At 49.4% G+C, this 20,193-nt stretch overlaps 1 protein-coding gene across 2 annotated transcripts; it reads right to left on the bottom strand.

Annotated features, from left to right (window-relative positions):
* Nucleotides 1–2,825: 2,825 nt before the first annotated feature.
* ARL10 (ARF like GTPase 10) lies at nucleotides 2,826–16,976 on the bottom strand. Of its 2 annotated transcripts, XM_005558585.5 has the most exons (4): nucleotides 16,717–16,976; nucleotides 15,896–16,097; nucleotides 13,597–13,772; nucleotides 2,826–10,974 (listed from the first exon to the last, which is right to left on the bottom strand). In XM_005558585.5, the coding sequence occupies exons 1-4, from the start codon at nucleotides 16,897–16,899 to the stop codon at nucleotides 10,801–10,803; spliced, it is 735 nt and encodes a 244-aa protein (XP_005558642.1). In that variant the 5' UTR covers nucleotides 16,900–16,976; the 3' UTR covers nucleotides 2,826–10,800. The 2 variants fall into 2 exon arrangements, with proteins under 2 accessions (XP_005558642.1, XP_005558643.3); XM_005558586.5 differs by lacking the exon at nucleotides 13,597–13,772 and having other exon boundaries at nucleotides 8,012–10,974.
* Between the last annotated feature and the right edge of the window lie 3,217 nt (nucleotides 16,977–20,193).

Genomic DNA, 20,193 nt, shown 5'->3' with positions numbered 1-20,193 from the left:
CCACAGGATTCCAAATTCAGGCCTTTGGCTGGGGTGGCCCCTTAACGTGTATCTTTATGCAGTTGAGGAAAGAACTTTAAGAAGCCTTCCCTACCACTATCCCCCACCCCAGGCCATGTGAGTGTCTTGTAGGTTTTCTGAGACAAGATCTTGATCTTGTATCCCAGGCCAGAGTACAATGACATGATCATGGCCCACTGCAGAAGCAGCCTCAACCTCCCAGGCCCAAGTGGTCCTCCCTCCTCAGCCCATCCCAGGAAGCCATCTCTGGTGGCCTCTCTTCAGAGGGATGGTAATAGGTCAGAGAATGGAAAATCGGAAGCCACCGCTTCATCTGAGTTACTGAGGAACAAAAGCCCCCAGTGCCAGGTGAGTGACCAGACACAGGTTCAACAGGTAAGTGTCGTGAAGACTTCCCTTCTATGTGAGGAGTGGACGCTCTGCATGGTCGGCACCACCCACTCCCTCAGGTCCACAGCCTTCCCTCCAGCCATCTCTGTTGGAACATGAGAGCTGCCCAAACTTAACTCTGTTCCCAAGCTCAGCTAGGTTGGCAGCTGTTGGGTTTAGGCAGTGGGGGGAACACAGTATCACCCAGGCTAGATCATGAGCAGCTCAGGGTAACTGGACTGGTTCCCAAGAGCAGGTGATTGTGGCTCCTGAATCACAAAGTCATATTCAGGAGCAGCTGGGTAAGGGCACCACACAGCCAGTTAGGTGAGGTTCTTAAGGCCTGTTCACCCACTTTGCCCAGTCTACGTGTGGTGGAAACCAAAGCAGGTGAGGACTGTGCCTGGGGAACAGGCCAGCAGCCCTACCAGAGGAGCGCAGCTGCTGACCACCAAGCCACAGGCTGTAGGACACTTACATTCTGTACCAGTATCACAGAGCGGTGCCACTCCGGACCTTCAGTGCCCTCAGTGTGCTGCTGGGAGTGGTCTTGATAAAAGCAGCTCAAGTAGACATAAAGAAACTTTATTCTTCGGCCGGGCGCGGTGGCTCAAGCCTGTAATCCCAGCACTTTGGGAGGCCGAGGCGGGTGGATCACGAGGTCAGGAGATCGAGACTATCCTGGCTAACATGGTGAAACCCCATCTCTACTAAAAATACAAAAAACTAGCCGGGCGTGGTGGCGGGCGCCTGTAGTCTCAGCTACTTGGGAGGCTGAGGCGGGAGAATGGCGTGAACCCGGGAGGCGGAGCTTGCAGTGAGCCGAGATCACGCCACTGCACTCCAGCTTGGGAGACACAGCGAGACTCCGTCTCAAAAAAAAAAAAAAAAAAAAAAGAAACTTTATTCTTCAAGGTCACCTCCCACAACTGGGGACTTTAAAAATGGTACTATATAAAGATATTCATTAGACAGATACAGATCTTAATTAGGTAAAATGGGACCCCCTCAACAATTAAACTGGTTCCAAAGGTGACCTCTGTTAAACTGCATTAAGTCTGGCCTAAAGCTGCCTCTGTACATAGTGAATTATAACCTAACTTAATGTGTAAACACCCTGCAACCTAATCTAAGAGTCTACTCTTGTAACAAGTAGCCAAATCTCAGCCAACCATAGGCTGAAGGCTGCCAAAACATGTCCAAAGAAGGGAAACGCCAGACTGCAGCCAATCAGGCTATCTCTGTATGTCATTTCCATTCCTTTGCCTATAAATATAGCCTGCACACATTCTGAACCATCGCTTTTGGTCCTGAGTGCTACCCGGTTCATGAACCCTCTTCTGCTCAATTAAGCTGTTAAAGTTAACTTGTCTATAAAATTTTTCTTTTAACAAATTGGTGTCAGAAGTAGGATCCGAAGTAGAACTTCAGTGACCTCCAGGAGCACTGAGTGACCACACAAAAAGGTATCTGCCAGGGCCCATCGTGCCCACTGATCTCTCACAGCAACTAGAGGCCATAGTGAGTTCTGGGATTCTGAGCTCCACAAATTTGTGTTTTGAGCTCTCCAAGTTTATCTGAGCAATTTTTACTGGACTGGGTCCTGGATTAGACTCAATCCCATAATAAACTGGATGGATCCAGTTAGAGGCATTGGGTAGGTTATCCTTTTGATAATGGTCTTGTTTCAATCCAAGGAGTCTGGGACTCCACCTTCTGGAACTCCATCTAATTTTATATATAAGAATTATGAGGCTGGGTGTGGTGGCTGACGCCTGGAATCCCAGCACTTTGAGAGGTCAAGGCAGGAAGATCTCTTGAGCTCACAAGTTTGAGACCAGCCCGGGCAACATGGCAAAACCCCATCTCTACAAAAAATACAGAAGTTAGTTGGGCGTGGTGGTGTACACCTGTAGTCCCAGCTACTCGGGAGGCTGAGGTGGCAAGATCTCTTGTGCCCGGGAGGCACAGGTTGCAGTAAGCCAAGATCACGCCACTGCATTCCAGCCTGGGCGACAAAAGCAACACTCTATCTCAAAAAACAAAACAAGTCCGGGCGTGGTGGCTCACACTTGTAATCCCAACACTTTGGGAGGCCGAGGTGGGAGATCACCTCACCTGCCTGGCCAATGTGGCCAAACCCCTCCCTACTAAAAATACAAAAATTAGCTGGGCGTGGTAGTGCACACCTGTGAGCGCAGCTACTCAGGAGGCTGAGGCAGGAGAATTGCTTGAACCTGGGAGGCGGAGGGTGCAGTAAGCTGAGATTGCACCACAGCACTCCAGCCTGGGTGGTGACAGAGTAAGGCTCTGTCTCAAAAAAAAAAAAAAAAAAAAAAAAAAAATCCCCAAGATTATGGACCCAGACCTTGTTTTTAGAAAACCAGGCTAACCTTACTAGAAACAACTTAGAATTAAAATGGCCACAATGAGGAAACTTTAAATAAAACTGTTTATTTGTGGGACACATTAGAAAGGATCAAAAACTCCACAAAAACAATGGGATGCATTTTAAATTGGTCTCTGCAGAGGCACCCAAAAGACTATACAAATCTAAAATTGCCTAAAAGATTCTTTACAAAATGCAAATGAAAGTCTCATGCAGCACACTAACCCCGACTGCTCCTTCTCTTTCTCTTCTTTACCTTGATGCTCTGAGTATAGTAACCCTTTTGCGAAGTCACCTTTCCTCCTTGAGGCTAACGAGAGAGGGAAGTTGGATAAATGCCTTGCAAAGTGAGACTCTCTAGTCAGCCGGCCCTGCCTGCTGTAACCACTTTTACTCCATTGTCTAAAGCTGAGCTTAGAGCCATCATAAAGACTTAACTAATCCAAGAGAAAATACTCAAAAATGTACTGGGAAACTGAGAATCCTCATAGGAGCTTATGATCCAGGCCTCTAATCTTTACCAGTTTATTCACATGATACTGGGACCTGGTAAGCTCGAAGATTGACATTGACGGCAGGAGTAGAATGGAAACAGCCTGAGGATATTAAAGACCACTCCAAAACCCCAAGAGGAGGGCCAAAAGGAACTAGAAGAATTGCCGAAAATCTTTTAAATTCAATCCCTAAGACTTTTCCACAAAAAAATTGATTGGTCAATCACATAATCTTGTGGGCAAAAGATGAACCAGTTTCAGATTATAGAGCTCATTTAGAAACACTACTTGTGAAACCTGCAGAGACAGAAATGACATTAACTGCTCTATTTAAAAAGGACTTCATTCAGAACTTCACAATCTAATTAAGAAATATAAACCAGGATGGAAAGCCACAGATATGGTTGCTCTAGGATTTCCAGATTACACTGAACCCTTCACCTTGTTTGTTCATAAACACAACAATCAGGCATTAGGAGTTCTTACTCAAGAACATAGTTGGCCCAGCACTTTGGGAGGCCGAGGCGGGTGATCACCTGAGGTCAGGAGTTCGAGACCAGCCCAACCAACATGGTGAAACCCCGTCGCTACTAAATACAAAAAATTAGCCAGGTGTGGTGGCACACGCCTGTAATCCCAGCTACTTGGGAGGCTTATGCAGGAGAATCGCTTGAACCTGGGAGGCGGAGATTGCAGCTAGCCGAGATTGCACCGTTGCACTCCAGCCTGGGCAAGAAGAGCAAAACTCCATCTCAAAAAATAAATAAACACATGAAAAAGAACATAGTTGGGAAAGCACAGGCCCATCACGTATTATGGCCTGCAATCAGACCCCATAGCTAAGGCATGTCCTAATTGCTTAAAGGCAGTGGCAGCAACACCAGATTGGTAAAGGGTTCATCTGACCTGGTTTTAGGGAATGAACTTTTTTTTTGCAAGTTCCACGTGCTGTGGAAAGTCTATTAAATTCCAGTCAAACCCAGCATTTTTCAGCAAGTAGACTAACATCATTTGAAATTACTCTTTGGCAAGATATGTCATTACAACCCAAAATGAGTTAATAAAAAGCAGACTTTTCCCAGTTTTTCTCTCACTTGAGCTTGTCATATAGCTCAAGGGAAATCAGTAAATGCTTATGTACAGAGCAGATATGCCTTTGGAGTAGTCCACAATTTTGGCGTGTTATGGCAACAAAGAGGGGTTCTCACTTCTAGTGGAGCCCCCATTAAAAACAGACTCAAGTGGATGAACTTGCTACTATCCTGTTGCCATCACAAATTGCTCTAAGTTCCAAGCTATCTTGAGTAAAGGAGAAAAATAAATAACAAATTCTTGCAAGATTGAAGCCCATACATGGAAAGCTGAACCTGAATATCAAGGGACTGCCTTGGCAGATTTTCATGCTAAATCAGATAGTGCTGAAACAGTTAGGATGTGCAATTGGAATGAACGCCACTAGATTGATGACCTTTTTGACGACCCATCTAACAGTGCCATGCACCTGATCTAGAAAGCCAAAATTGTTGTCTGACAGACATAAACATAATGTTACGTGTGAACTCACGGAGAGCCTAGATGGCCCCCTGGTCCTTCCTGAGCCCTTGAAACTTCCATTGTTAAAAGCTTTGCACTCGGCCAGGCATGGTGGCTCATCCCTATAATCCCAGCACTTTGGGAAGCTGAGCTGGACAGACGGCTTGAGCCCAGGAGTTCAAGACCAGCCTGGGCAAGAGGGTAAAACCCTCTCTACAAAAATTACAAAATTTAGCTGGGGAGGGTGGCGCACACCGGTAGTCCCAGCTACTCAGGAGACTGAGGTGGAGGTTGTAGTGAACCACGATTGCACCACTGCATTCCAGCCTAGGTGACAGAGCGAGATCCTGTCTCAAAACGAAAAAACCTTCTGCACCTCACAATTCCTCGTGAAATGAGCAAAATGATCCAAATTATAAAAAATATTGATAGTGTGACTCCTCTAAAATGCTAAAATGGGTTATAACCAATATTTGGTTTGTCAAACCCATAATCCTGGGACGATAATAAAAACTCCAAGCGGTTTATTTCCACCGCCACCTGATGGACCACTGGAACGTTTACAGACGGCCCTCATTCAACTGCCGCCCTCGATTAAGTATCAGTATGTTCTCGTAATAGCTGGCATGTGTTCTGGTTGGACAGAAGCCTTCCTGTGTAGGAGAGCTGGTGCTGTGACATGACAGCAGCTAAGGAGTTATAAGAAAATATGTTTCCTTTATGGGGCATCTCTGGAAAAATCTCCAGTGACAGAGGAACTTATTTTATTGGACAAACTATGAAGCAGCTAAATAAAGTGTTAGAAACACAGTGGCACTACCATCATCCCTTTTACCCTCAGTCTTCTGGAAAGGCCAAAAGGACACACAATATTTTAAAACTAAAACTGGCAAAATTAACTGAATTGATTGGATTATCTTGACCAAAGGTACTACCACTGGCTTCGAATTTCATTTTTATTTTTCTGATCTCTGAAGAAGAAAGTCAACCATCGCCTTTGGTCCGCGGATCAGATCCACGACAGACAGATTGACCCCCATGAAATAGTTACTAGAAAGCCTGTGCTCCTAACAGAACTTCACGTGGTTCCTCCTCTCCTAAATGCTCATATGACTAAATACGACAAAGCTATAACGCATTATGTCACACTGTATTTTGACAAAATAAACTTTCTGTGGCCCACAGAGGACCATCAAACCCTTCACAATCTGTAACCTGAGACTGGGTCTTCTGGAGATGGTATCAGAGAAAAAGTGCCCTTAAACCTCACAGAAAGAGGCGATACCAAGTTCTTCTATTTCCCACAGCGTGGCAAAACTTCAGGGCTTCGAACCGTGGGTCCACATCTCACAGCTCAAAAGGGCCTCTCCAGACTCCTGGAGCTACACACCTGTTGGAGACTTGAAGGTAAAGCTACCCAGGGCAGTTTTCCCCCAGAAGCAGATGGCATCCTAGACACGAACAGCTTTCCCGAGATTGTGGATGAAGACTTCACTGCAATCACAAAAATCTTATCTTTTTCTCTCTATTTCCTACTTTCTGCCCCCAAATCCTTTCCCTTTCTTTATAGGAAAATCCATGGGACCATAATCTGGGGCTGGCTTTAGCAAAAGCTAATGCTCTAGCAAGAAACTAGAGTAACTGCTGGGTCTGAGTTAATGTCAAAATCAGGAAACGATTCCATTAATGGAATGCCAGAGATTCCATTAATCTCTCCATGTTCCCAATGAGTCACCCCAAAACCCCAAACCCCAAACTCCAAAGGAAGAGTAGAATGCTAACCTTTTTTTTTTTTTTTTTTTTTTTTTGAGACAGAGTTTCACTCTGTCTCCCAGGCTGGAGTGCAGTGGTACGATCTGGGCTCACTGCAACCTCCGCCTCCCGGGTTTAAGAGATTCTCCTGCCTCAGCCTCCCGAGTAGCTGGGATTACAGGCGTGTCCCACCACGCCTGGCTAATTTTTTGTATTTTTTAGTAGAGACGGGGTTTCACCATGTTAACCAGGATGGTCTCAATCTCCTGACGTCGTAATCCGCCTGCCTCGGCCTTCCAAAGTGCTGGGATTACAGGCGTGAGCCACCGCGCCCGGCAGCTAACCTTGATATTCTAAACACCACTACTTCCTTCCCTACGCTCACTGGAAGTGGTACCCTGACCTTTTCAATTAATAACTAGTAAGTGCCAATATGGAAAACCTGTTCAGGTAATGCCTATGCAAGGAATACTGCCTACACCTATGCTTTCAGGCGTCACATATTCAGGACCTGGGAACTATCTATGTGGCTCCAAGCGACTGCTTATATAATGTCACTGGGTTGAATCCAGTAGGGTCCCTTCGCCCTGGCTGTGGTTATGCACCCTTACAGCATGCTATAAAGGGACCACATAAAATCAAGTTCCCCACTGGAGCTTGTTTAGGAGCTGTGCAGACTTATGGTGGAACGTAAGGGACCCCTGCTCAAATGCTACCAGGTGGCCCCCACTTTCCAGCTTCCGAGGGTACCTATTAGGTCTGTGGATAATTTGCTTACCCTGTCCTGACTTCAGATCTTGCTCTTTCGCCTGATTCACACTCGCCTTGCAAACAGCTTTCCCTGAAAGGCCCCATAATCAGAGGTCAAAGACTAAAATGAATACCGGCCTTGAGACAGATGATGAGTAAGTTTCCACCGAGCAGATGTTCCAGTGGGGTTCCTGGGACTCACTTTCCATGGCAGTGGGGTGCCAGCTGTATGGAAATTAAAGTTAATGCTACATTGAACAACATTTTGTAGCATGGAGATTCACACGGGGAGAAGCCACAGATGGATGAATGGAGGAGGCCATCTGGGTTCAACAAAAACACTTAATGGAACGTCATGCAGCTTTAGACGCCCTTTGCCCAGCTAGAAGCTTGTGTGTGGTGCTGAACAAAACCGAACGCTGTGCTTATCTTTCCCGATTCTACTACTATGGAGAGCTTAAAAAGGCGGTGGTGGCTGCCGCTGCTGTAGGTACTGCCACCAAACACATCAAGGATGTTTCTCAGGGAAAAGGAACACATGATGTGCTTGCAGGAACAGCTAGTGGTCGGTTTGCAGGCATCCTGAATAGTAGACAGCAAGCTCAGCCGCTAAGGTTTTCTAATCTTTATCTTTAGTGGGTATCCCAATCACCATGACTTTTGTTCCCAAGCTAACTAAAAAATCAAAAACTTTAAAATTAAGTGACTTCATAGTGAACTATGTCTTTAATTGCCGTTATACCCTGAACAGGCTATGAGCCACAGAGCTTGAATGCTGTTGAACTATTTTTTATCGTTGCGACTGTGACCTTGGGTTGTTTGATTCCGATCAGTTTGGTTTGTAGAGACTCATATTTAGGAATGCATTCCAGTTTCTTGGTATTATGCCCCTAATAGCCATCCTAAGGTCCTCACTGATGTGTTGTAGTCGTAAATCCGCCAGTGCAGTCATCCTTTGTACCTCAAATGGTCTCATTAAGGTTAGAGGAACAAAAACCTGAAGACATAAAGAATCCTCTAACCGATTTAACATTGTAAACTGTGAGTTCCATAATGAGGTCAAATAGTGACAAGGTAGTGTCAGTGCCTGGGATTTTGGTCAGTCTCTCAAAATTAAGGGACTGAGCAAAATGGGGGACATTGTGAAGCTGAATTAAGTCTGGCCTACAGCTGCCTCTGTACACAGTGAATTATAACTTAAAGTGTAAACAACTCATCACCTAACCTAAAAGTATGTTCTTCTAACATGTAGCTGAATTTTAGCCAATCACAGCAGCCAAACCTTCAGTCAATCATCAGCTGAAGGCTGCTAAAACATGTTCAAATAAGACAAATACCAGACTGCAGCCAATCAGGCAATCTGAGTTATTTTCGTTTTTCTGGCTATAAATGTAGCCTACACACACTGTGGGGCTGAGCATTCTGAACTGCTTTTGGTGCTAAGTACTACCCAGTTCATGAATCTTTTTTCTGCTCGAAACCAGAACATAGTTTTTAAACTCTGTTAAAGTTGTCTAAGGTTTTTTTTGTTAACACCTTCAAGCACTGAAGAACAAGGAGTTCATAGAACAAAGGAGAAAAGTCTCTTACCCTTCCAATGACAAAATGAAAAGCTGCCAGCAAAGTTTCAAAGGCTACTCTAAAACCCAAGTCCTTCCTTACAATTTTACATAGGAGCACATAAACCACTTCTTACTGCAGAAAGTGACCAGCACTTTAAAGAACAGTGATTCTTTACATGGCGCTCAAGGGCACAGCAGCCACTATTCCAAAGATCGCACTCGCTTCTGGACTTCAGAATTTCCCACCCTCCTTGCGGCCTGTTGAACTGTTTTTATCACAGTTCCTCTTCTTGCACTGGTCACAGTGTGGAACTGAGGCATGCTGGGTAAATGTCAAATGAAATGAAGGCACACAATCTCTATTCTCAACTAGACAGCAAATTGAGGTGCACAGCTCCTCTTAAAAAAAAAAAAAATCCCTTTGTGGTTGTTGATTTAGTGGTCCCTAACAGACAACAGGCTCCTCTTTGCCTGTACTAACAATAAATGTCAGTACAGAGCCAGTCCTTACACTGGGCTGATCGCCAAGCACTGGAGAACCATGGAGTGTGCACTGACGAGAAATCCAGAAACTCAGTCCAACTCGCCTTTCACTGGGGAAAAATTGGGCCTGGAAAGGCTGAGTGATGTACCCAAGGCCACCCCGTTGGCTGGTCTGCTATTCCTGTCCTTAGGATCACATAATACAATTTTTTTCCATCTTTTTACCTAGATTCACATAAGGGAAATCCTCTCCCAGAGCCATTTCTTATCTACCCAGAAGGAATTTGCACCCTTTCAACATCCTGGGCCAAGTGGTGGAGTTTCAGTTCACGTGAATCCATGTAAAGTACTATGACATCGAAGACAGCCTCAAAGCCTGGTGGGAGGAGGAACCTACAGCGTTGTCTCCATTGACATCTGTATGTCATCTCATTGTCAGTCATGATTCCAGCTATTTTCCTAAGTTCCAAATTTTCTATCACTATCATCTGGGGTTTTGATAACAGCACCTAGAAACAGAGCCTAGAACTCTGGCCTGTTCCTCTTATAAATTAATAAACTGCAGTTCTGAGGTCAACACCTAGCTCCAGTTGACTGTCGTCCCAGGGACACAGGCTCCTTCCTTCCCCTGACTTATGTAAACATGGGCATTGGCACAGTTAGTACAAGAGCAGCAGCTTGTCTCCAGATTAGAGGGAAAAAACCCAGCCTTCACTTTTTCTGTTTGGTGGGTGAATATGTTATTCTGTAGTCAAAAGAGGCTGGCAGGCCAGGCCTGGGCTCAGGGAAAAGCAGGGAGGTCTTCAGAAAGCTCCTTGCTAGGCTTGCCAGGTTCATCCTAGCACTTCGTACTCCCATGGCTGGGAAAGGCATCTCCGAATTGGGAAACCACCTCCCTTTAAAAATAATGGCCCTGGGGCCAGAGAGGCAGAGATTGCACAAGGCCACAAGTCATTTAGGTGGAGCTGGGGCTGTACAATGCAGGACCGGGAACAAAGGCTTGCTGTGTTACCACTCAGAAGCTGCCCACGTGACAAAGGCATGATGTCACCAGGAGGGAACAGTCTAGACTGGGAGAGACCTTGAGGCTCTAGGAGCATTTCTGACACCTACACTGGTTCCTCAGCTACCGGGACCCGCAGCGAACTGAGCCCACTGAGCATCTCACTGTACAGGTAAGAGAAGGGAAAGCTGGATCCACATTCCAGCCTGGAATGAGCTAGACACCCTCTGTCTCACCCACCTCCCTGCTCCGGCTTCACGGCCACCTCACCAGGAAAGCTTCTGCATGGTTCTCAGCCTTGCCCAGGCCCTGCTCTTGAGAGGGAAAGGAGGGCAGAAGAGAAATGCTGCCATGTGGCTCTTGCCCCAGGCCCAGTCTGGCAATGAAGCAGCAGCAGTACAACTGTGGTCTTGACAGGCAGGTGGCGAGCAGGAGAGCTCCAGCCTAGGAGAGAAGCTCCAAGAGCAGTTTCCAGATGTGAACAGTGCCAGGCTCTTCGAAGCTGGGTCCCGCAGGGGCAATGCTGGCTGCCAAGAGGAAAACCTCCCGCTGGTTGTCGACAGCCTGGAGGCCCAGCTCCCGCTGCAGCTCCACCATACTCATGGCCTCGCTGAGGTCCTGGGTGAGACAGAGAAGTCAGAACACAGCTGGCAGCATTTCGTAACACACTCACACCCTTGTCATTCATGAAATACACTGTTCTTAGGCTATCCCTGGGAATATCAGGCCCCAAGTTCCCAGAATTAGCCTCTGGACCCCTTGATCTACCTCAATACTCTCTCCCTCACCCTGGGCTCACCTTTGTACCAACCTCTTTTCATTGCATTACCACAGTCACTGTGGTAAGAAACAGAGCATTTTCTTTTTTTGTTTTGAGACGGAGTTTTGCTCTGTCACCCAGGCTGGACTGCAGTGGCGCGATCTTGGCTCACTGCAACTTCTACCTCCTGTGGTGGAATCCTGAAGCGATTCTCCTGCTTCAGCCTCCCCAGTAGCTGGGACTACAGGCGTGAGCCACCATGCCTGGCTAATTTTTGTATTTTTAGTAGAGACAGGGTTTCGCCATGTTGGCCAGGCTGGTCTCGAACTCCTGACCTTAGGTGATCCACCCGCCTCAGCCTCCCAAAGTGTTGGGATTACAGGCGTGAGCCACCACGCCCAGCCAGAAACAGAGCACTTTCTATGTGTCAAGCGTTGTAGACAGGCCCTTATATACCTAGCTTAATTTTCACAGTCCACACTTAATTGATGAGAAAATTAGCTCAGGGAGCTGAAATCATTGAGCTAAGGTAACAGTGATAAGTGGCAGAGCCAGGTTCCAACTCAGGTTGGTTTGACAACCAAGTTTCTTAAACTCAGTCATGGAGAGATGATACAGTAGGGTCACTTCCAGACAAGACCTCTAGAAACTAGCTGGAGGAAAACAAGAGACCACTACACAGCATGGCTGGCGATGGACACTGTAATTTCAGCCCTGGCCCAAGAATGAAATGATTCTTCCTGGAGCAATTCAGAGACTGCTGGGACCTTAGATGTTGTCTCCTACAGGTTCAAAACTGCTATAAATTAGTTTATAAATAGAATATGATGTGATTCCTGGTCCAAACTGGGGCAGTGTAAGGCTCAGAGCAGGCACTATTAATAGTCATATATGGGGACTGTCTTGGACAGAAAAGGACATACAGTCACCCTATTTAGAAATAATTGTCAAATGTTTCCTAACAGGTTGGGGAATCTGAGGTCAAAGACATACAGCCTCTCTCCACATCAAGTTGGAAATGGGTCCCACAGCTCTCAGAGGCACCTGAGTTTAGGCCACAGGAAATATGATCAGACTCTGTACTCTGGCAGTTTCACCTGATATTGTGACCCAAGGTCTGTGATACTGAGGGTTCCTGGGCCTAAGGCAACTCTCTGGCACCGATGAGAAGTGCAGCATACTGGTTTAGAGGAAGAACTTGGAAGAATATCTGAGTTCAGGTTGGCTTTGCCACATACCAGCTGCAACTCCAGGTATTTAGTGCTAGCAGCAGGGCCCATCATGGGGTTTTTGGAGGGCTGAAGTGAGGTCATGATTGTCAGGTGCTTACCACATGTATGGCACACTGTAAGCACACAATAAATGTTAGCTATTATTATTTAACCTCTTCTACCTCTCATCAGTTACCAGCTTCAGCTCTCTGATCTAGAGCCAGAATTTGCAAGGGAATAGCAGAGTGGAAAAGGTACAGCTTTAGAGTTAGACGTTCTCAATTCCACTATTCTTTTTTTTTTTGAGATAGGGTCTCGCTGCGTCACCCAGGCTGGAGTGTGATCACAGCTCACTGCAGCCTCGACCTCCCGGGTTCAAGTGATCTTTCTGCCTCAGCCTCCAAAGTAGCTGGGACTATAGGCAGGCACCACCACATCCAGTTAATTTTTTGCATTTTTTTGTAGAGACAGAGTTTCGCCATGTTGCCCAGGCTGGTCTCGAACTCCTGGAAACAAACGATCCACATTCCTCGGCCTCAAAATGTTGGGGGTAGAGGTTTCAGCCACCACGCCTGGACCAATTCTATTACTCTCAAGATGTACAGCCTTGGAAAGATTACAAAACGTCTCTCATCTATAAAATGGAATAGCATTCTATACTTTATAGGCTGAACAGAAGCATAAGAAGAAATGTTATTCAAAACCGTACCGGACGCCAGACACAGTGGCTCACGCCTATAATTCCAGCACTTTGGGAAGCTGAGGTGGGCGCATCACTTGAGGTCAGGAGTTCAAGACCAGCCTGGCCAACATGGCAAAACTCTGCCTCTACTAAAAATACAAAAGTTGGCTGGGTGTGGTGGCACATGTCTGTAATCCCAGCTACTCAGAATGCTGAGGCACAAGAATTGCTTGAACCTGGGAGGTGGAGGTTGCAGTGAGCCGAGATCACACCACTGCATTCCAGCCTGGGCAACAGAACAAGACTCTGCCTCAAAACAAAAACAAAAACAAAAACAAAACACCATGCCTGGCATGTAGGAGGCACTTAATAATTATTTTTCTCATCTCTCCAGGGTGCGAGATGATAGGGAGGCAAAGAGGAAGGAAGACAGAAGCAGGGATCAGGACAGGGCACAGGCAGAAGAGGTAGGGGCAGCATCTCAGCCAACCTCTCTAGGCCATGGGCCCAGGCAGCACTCCTTGCCCCTGCCCAAGCATCTCTAAGTGGACATCCCCTGGACTGAGCTGCCCTCCCACAGCCCTCACCTGCTTGTTGGCCACCACCACGACAGGCAGGTCAGGGTCCTTGTCCAGCAGCTTGTGCAGCTCCTGTCGGGCCCAGGGCAGTCGCAGTCGGTCAGCTGAGTCCACCACAAACACCAGCACATCCACCTCATTCACAAACTCCTTCCAGTAGAAGCGCAGGTTCTGGCTGCCACCAACTGAGGAGAGGCCAGGGGCCAGCTCAGAGCGTCCAGGGCCCTGGCTCACTGCCCACAGCTCCCACCCCACCCTACTCCTAGCTTGGTGAGCTTCCACCGGCCAGGGGCAAGGGAAAGATGGCAGTTTCGGCAGCTACTCACACGGGATTCAGCTCTACCTCTGACAGGTGGGTCTCCTGGAGCAAGTCCCTAGCTTTAAACACCAGTCTCCTCCCTGAACTTTCCTAACAGGGTGCAGTAAAACCCACAGGTACCATGTGCAATGTACCTTTCACAGGACTGACACATAGGTGCTCAGTAAATGGGACTCTTCAGCTCTCCCCCCTGGGCTATCCTGCTTTGCCTCTTGCTAATTCTTAGATTTCTCCGACAGGTTCGAAACTGTCAGTGATGGCTGTGATAGGAGCCAGGAGTCCTATTGTCTAGAAAACTCAGGACCCCCTGCCCTGCCTATATACAATCATTCTCCATTCAGTTTCCCCATCCCCTTCTTTTCCCTCGGAAATGTCATACTCCATCCTACGAACACATGGTTGCCAACACAGTCCCCCAGCCTGGGTCACCTTTCTGTTCCTCTGTGCTCCTCTGCACTAGTCCCATTGGTCACCCCGCACCCTAGTGTTTCTGGCTATGCTTCTGACACTTGTGGATTCTAAGCTGTGAGAGTCAGAGACACTTACCTCTGGATCCCCACAAAGCCCTCAGCACAATGCCCGGCACATAGCAGGCACTCAACAAGTATTTACTGAGTGCTTGCTAGGTGCCAAGCACTGATCTGGGTGCTGGGGATACAGAGGTGAGCAAGGCAGGCAGGGGCCCTGCACCAAGGAGCTCCCTCCCTAACTGGGAAGCACATGGCAGTGACATCAACACATTTCAGAAAGGAAAGAAATAAAACAGAAAAAAGGGAAAGTGGCTGAGGTGGAACAGGGGTTGGCCCTGGATTGGGTGGTCTGGGTAGGTCTCATCAAGGAAGTGGCATGTGAGCTGAGTGTGGGATGGTGAGAAGGAGCCAGCCACGGGAAGAGGCAGAGGAAAGCATTCCAGACAGAGGGGAGAGCAAGCTGGAAGTGTCTGCAAAACAGAAAGAAGGCTGGGGTGCTGAGGCACTGCAAGAAGGAGAAACATGGCTGTGAGGCTAGCTGGGACGGGCCACATAGGGCCAAAGACACAGTGAGGGGGTAGGGAGATGCAAGAGTGACATGACCTGACATGGGCTTTCTGCAGCTGACACTAGGGACAGAAGGGGAAGCAGGAAGACGAAAGAGGAGGCTGTGGTGCTGAGAGGAAAGATGATACTAGATTGGGCCACACAGGCAATGGTGGAGGAGGGTGTGCCACTGCTCACTGCACTCCAGCCTGGGCAACAGAGACCCCGTCTCAAAAAAAAAAAAAGACTAGAAAGGTCGGGCGCGTTGGCTCACGCCTGCAGTCCCAGCACTTTGGGAGGTCGAAGGGGGCGGATCACTTAAGGTCAGGAGTTCAAGACTAGCCTGACTAATATGGTGAAATCCCGTCTCCTCTAAAAATACAAAAATTAGCCGGGCGTGGTGGCGGGCGCCTGTAATCCCAGCTGCTCGGGAGGCTGAGGCTGGAGAATCGCTTGAATCCGGGAGGCAGAAGTTGCAGTGAGCCGAGACTGCACCATTGCCCTCCAGCCTGGGTGTCACAGTGAGACTCCATCTCAAAAAAAAAAAAAAAAGAACACTTGAAAGGTGGGTGACCTTGGATTCATGATACTACTGCTGGAACTCATTTTTCTCTGGAGATAATTAGGGTAGTGACTGATTCTAGTTTTATGCAATTGTTTAGGGGATTTTTCTTAAGCAATGCCTGTCAAGTGCTTGGCATATGAACCCTTGGCTGTTAGTATCTGTGTTAGGCCTGTCGACTTTGGTAGGGGTGATGGGGCAGGCGGTGCAACTGGAGAGGTCCCATCACGAAGGGCCCTAAATGTCAGAGCACAAAGCGTGGACTGAATCCTGTGCCCCAGAGAGGGGTGGGAAGGATTCGTACACGGGAATGTGCTGCTTAGACATGCATTTTGGAAGCCCCCTTCCCTGCGAGAATCCAGGACAGGTCCAGTAGATGAGACGGGGAGATGGGGTAGGGTGTCCGCTCACTTTCCAGCAGGTCCACCTCAAAGTCCTTGGTGGGCAGACGCACGGAGTTGAAGCCCCAGGTGGGGATGTGGCCTTCCAGCGGTGGCTTCCCCGACAGCACACGCAGGAACGTGCTCTTGCCCGCGCCATCCAGACCCAACACCAGCACCTCGCGCTGTTCCAGCTCCTCCAGCGCCGGCTCCTCGTCCTCCTCGTCCTCGGGCTGCGGGGAAGCGGAGGTAAGGCTGCGGCTGGCGGCCTCCCGGTGGACCTTTCCCGAGGGAAGACCAAGGCACCAGAGGGCTCAGGCCCGCCCTCCACCCGTCCTGGGACAGGCAGGCATGGTCTGGATGAGTGGGACGAACGCTGCCTTTGGAGTCCTGAGTTCCAAACGCTTGGCGAACTCCTCACGCTCGCGCGCCCTGCTTCCTCCACCGGACTCGGAGTCCCAGCCGCAGACGGGAGGGGACGGGTTTCTCCCGACATCTCCCGGGGCGGGGCGCACTGCGCAGGCGCCGGAGGGGCGCTAGCCGACCCAGCTGGGGCCCAGGATACTCCCGAGCCGCGCCCTCCAAACTCCGGCCCACGCTGGAACGCCCGAGCCCCGCGGCGTGCAGCGACGGCGCGGCTCTACGGCGCCGTATACACCCAAACACGCCCACCCGTTCCTCGGTTCCCGGGCTCTGACCGGCCACCCGCGCGGGGCCTCCGCTGCGGCTGCCAAGCCCTCGACCCCCCGAGCTCCCGGCGCCAGCAGGGCCGTGGTCACACCCCTTGGCCACATGCGCGGAGTCGCAGCCCCAGCTTGCCCGCCCTTTCGCGAACCTAGGCCCGGCACTCACATCCCACTCGTCCCACTCGGGGAGGCGGGCGGCTTCCGCGCCCCACCAGGCCTCGCCGCGGTCCCAGCGCCGCTCCCGGCCGCGGCCGAAGTAGGTCTTCCAGAGGATGAAGAGCACCGAGCCCAGAACCGCCGCGGCGCCGCCCAGCGCCAGCACCAAGGGGCCCAGCGGCCGCGGCGCCATCGGGCTGGGCGAGGGGCCCAAGTACGGGCTGCACAGGCCGAGCCCGCTCGCCCGCCGAAGATGGCCCCGCTGCGACTGCCGCGGCCGCGCCCACCCACCCAGCCCCAGTCCGGCACTACAAGCCCCACAATGCACCGCCGCTGTCACGGCTGGCCGCCCGGGACCCGGCGGCGCGGGTTGGGGGCGCTGGCAGGCAGGGACCTCCGCTCCCCCTGCCAGGTGCGGGGTGTGGGGATGAGAGGCTGTGCCTGGGGAGGACGGGAGACGGCGGTGCTTGCTGGCAACCACCAGGGGTTAGCTCATGGCTTTTCTCGGTTACCCCTTACAACGATACCACGCAAAAGGGAAAACCGAGGCCCAGGAGTTAAGTAACCCGCCCAAAGCCGCATCGTAGTGCTTCCGTGTGGCCTGCGTTCAAACCCAAGCGATCTGTCTCCTGGTCATCCCTCAAGACCTCGGGGAGGAAATTGAAGCAAGACCCCGGAGATCACACGGCTATGGGGTGGCAGAGGCAGGAATAGTGAAGGGGTGGCCTGCCCCTCCACACCTGTGGGTGTTTCTCATTAGGTGGAACGAGAGACTTGAGAAAAGAAATAAGACACAGAGACAAAGTATAGAGAAAGAAAAGCGGGGCCCCAGGGGACCGGCGCTCAGTTTACAGAGGACCCAGGCCGGCACTGGTCTCTGAGTTCCCTTAGTATTTATAGATAATTATCTTTACCATCTTAAAGATAAGGGAGTGGCAGGACAATAGGATCGTTTTTAGGGAGGAAATCAGCAGTAAGACATAAGAACAGGGATCTCTGTGACATGAATAAGTTTAAAGGAAAATCCTGTGCCTTGAGATAAACCTTTTAGCGACATTGTTTCATCCTATCACATGGGGATAAACCTTGGACAATACCTAGCTTTTCTAGGAAGAAAGACACACCCTGCACGCCCCAAATCCATTAAACCTTGAGTTACCACAGCACATGTCTCTTGCAAGGACAAGGTTGGGGGTAGGGTCACAGATTAACAGCATCTCAAATACAGAACAAAATGGAGTCTCTTATGTCTACTTCTTTCTATATAGACACAGTAACAGGCTGATCTCTTTCTTTTCCCCACAAATAGAACCCAGGTCCCTGGCTCCCCACCACCTCTAGCCTTCTTTCGCTGCCTCCCGGACCCAGCTGTCTTGGGGTCCTGGTGAGGCTGAATTAAGCAGTGTCAGAAGTTCAGAATGTTTAGAGCTGACTGCCTTGTTCTAGGTCCCCCCAGTGGCTGCCAAGGCTTCTACGTGGGTAGCACGAGGAGGAAGAACAGGAGAAACGACCTGAGTACAGCAGTTGGGTTATTTTGGCTCTCAGAAGGGGTGACACCATGTAGGGTACATGGGTCGAGAGACCGCCTGTGGCTCTCAGGGCCCAGCAGAGTTACCTCTTTTCCTTTATATTGTCTCAACTTTTCACCTTTTAGTTCCTGATTCCTCTGTACCCCTGGCTCTGGGTCCCAGCCCCTATTCCTTCTGACTTGAACCCCTTTCCCTTTGGCTACATATGTATGCTCCTCTCCTCCCAGATAGTGATGTTTGAGCTACATCCGTATTTCTGTATTAACACTTTTGGAGGACTATGGATGTAGTTTATTTGGGAAGTGATGTCTGGAAGCAGCAGAGTAGGACAGGGAAGAAGGAAAGGAGGCCAATGTCAGGGTACAGCGTCAAGGACTCTGCTGTGGACCCTCTGGGCCGAATCCCATTGAGGCCTCTTAGGGCACTAAATGCCCCTGGGAAGGAAGAGAGGATGGAACAATTACTCACTGGCTGCAGTTTCCCGACGGTTAATGGTTGCCCCTGGGGTGCGTACTGACACTGCTTTCAGAATGTGGTTTTATTGTAAGCCACTCCATGCCATTTTGCCCCCTACCCCTTCTCACTCCTTACCCCCACCCCACCTCCTGGTGTTTTCTAGCATCCCACACACATATACTCAGATTTCTCCCACTTCAGAAAGCTGGCTTCTCTGGTTATTACCTCTTGTTCTTGTCCATTTCAGCCCCACGCCTGAATAATGTGCACTTCCTATGCCTTGCCCCATGCACCCAGTGAAACTGTTTTCACCTGTGTCTCCAACAAATCCCTTGTTGGAAAATCCATTGGGAATACATTTAGCCCTTATCTTGCTGGAACTATTTAACATTGCTAAACATTGGAACCTAACAGAATAATAAACACCGCTTATCTCCAGGGATAGAACCAACTGAGAAGATGCAGGAGGCAGCCAAACGGAGAGAACAATGCCACCTGCTGACTCTACAGAGCCAGGCCCCAGCCCAGGAAGCAGGGAGCATCCTCACCTACTCTCTGCCGATGGGCAGGGCTGGGAGGGCAGCTCAGAAGCAGCCAGTTTGAGCATGCCTCCTGCCTTCTAAAATCCCCATCCAAATGAAACAGGCCTCTGGGGGACAGTGAGTGAGGGTTGAGGAGAGAGCCCAAGAGTATGACTCCAGGGCTGGGGTTCAAACTGGTTCAGGACTTAGTGTGTTATGAAATTAATTTAGGGGTTGCTACTACAACTTTAAATTAGAAAATGAAATAGAAGGCCGGGCATGGTGGCTCACGCCTGTAATCCCAGTACTTTGGGAGTCTGAGCTGGGTGGATTGCTTGAGGCCAGGAGTTTGAAACCAGTCTGGCCAACATAGTGAAACCTCATCTCTACTAAAAATACAAAAATTGGCTGAGCGTGGTGGCACACGCCTGTAATCCCAGCTATTCAGGAGGCTGAGGCACAGTAATCTCTTAAACCTGAGAGGCAGAGGTTGCAGTGAGCCAAGATCATGCTACTGCACTCCAGCCTGGGCAACAGAGTGAGACTCTGTCTCAAAAAAAAAAAAAAAAAAAGCTGGGTGCGGTGGCTCACGCCTATAATCCCAGCACTTTGGGAGGCCGAGACAGGTGGATCACTTGAGGTCGGGAGTTTGAGACCGTCCTGACCAACATGATGACACCCCGTCTATACTAAAAATACAAAATTAGCTGGGCGTGGTGGTGTGTGCCTTTAGTCCCAGCTACTTGGGAGGCTAAAGCAGAAGAATCACTTGAACCCGGGAGACGGAGGTTGCAGTGAACTGAGATTGTGCCATTGCACTCCAGCCTGGGCAACAAGAGTGAAACTCCGTCTCAAAAAAAAAAAATTAGCTGGGTGTGGTGGTGGGCAACTGTGGTCCCAGCCACTTGGGAGGCTGAGGCAGGAGAATCACTTGAACCTGGGAGGTGGAGGTTGCAGTGAGCTGAGATCAGGCCACTGCAC

This window comes from Macaca fascicularis, chromosome 6 (genome assembly GCF_037993035.2).
Source record: "Macaca fascicularis isolate 582-1 chromosome 6, T2T-MFA8v1.1".
Lineage (NCBI taxonomy): Eukaryota > Metazoa > Chordata > Mammalia > Primates > Cercopithecidae > Macaca > Macaca fascicularis.
Note: the sequence above shows the minus strand (reverse complement) of the source record. Positions and strands in the feature narration are given on the sequence as shown.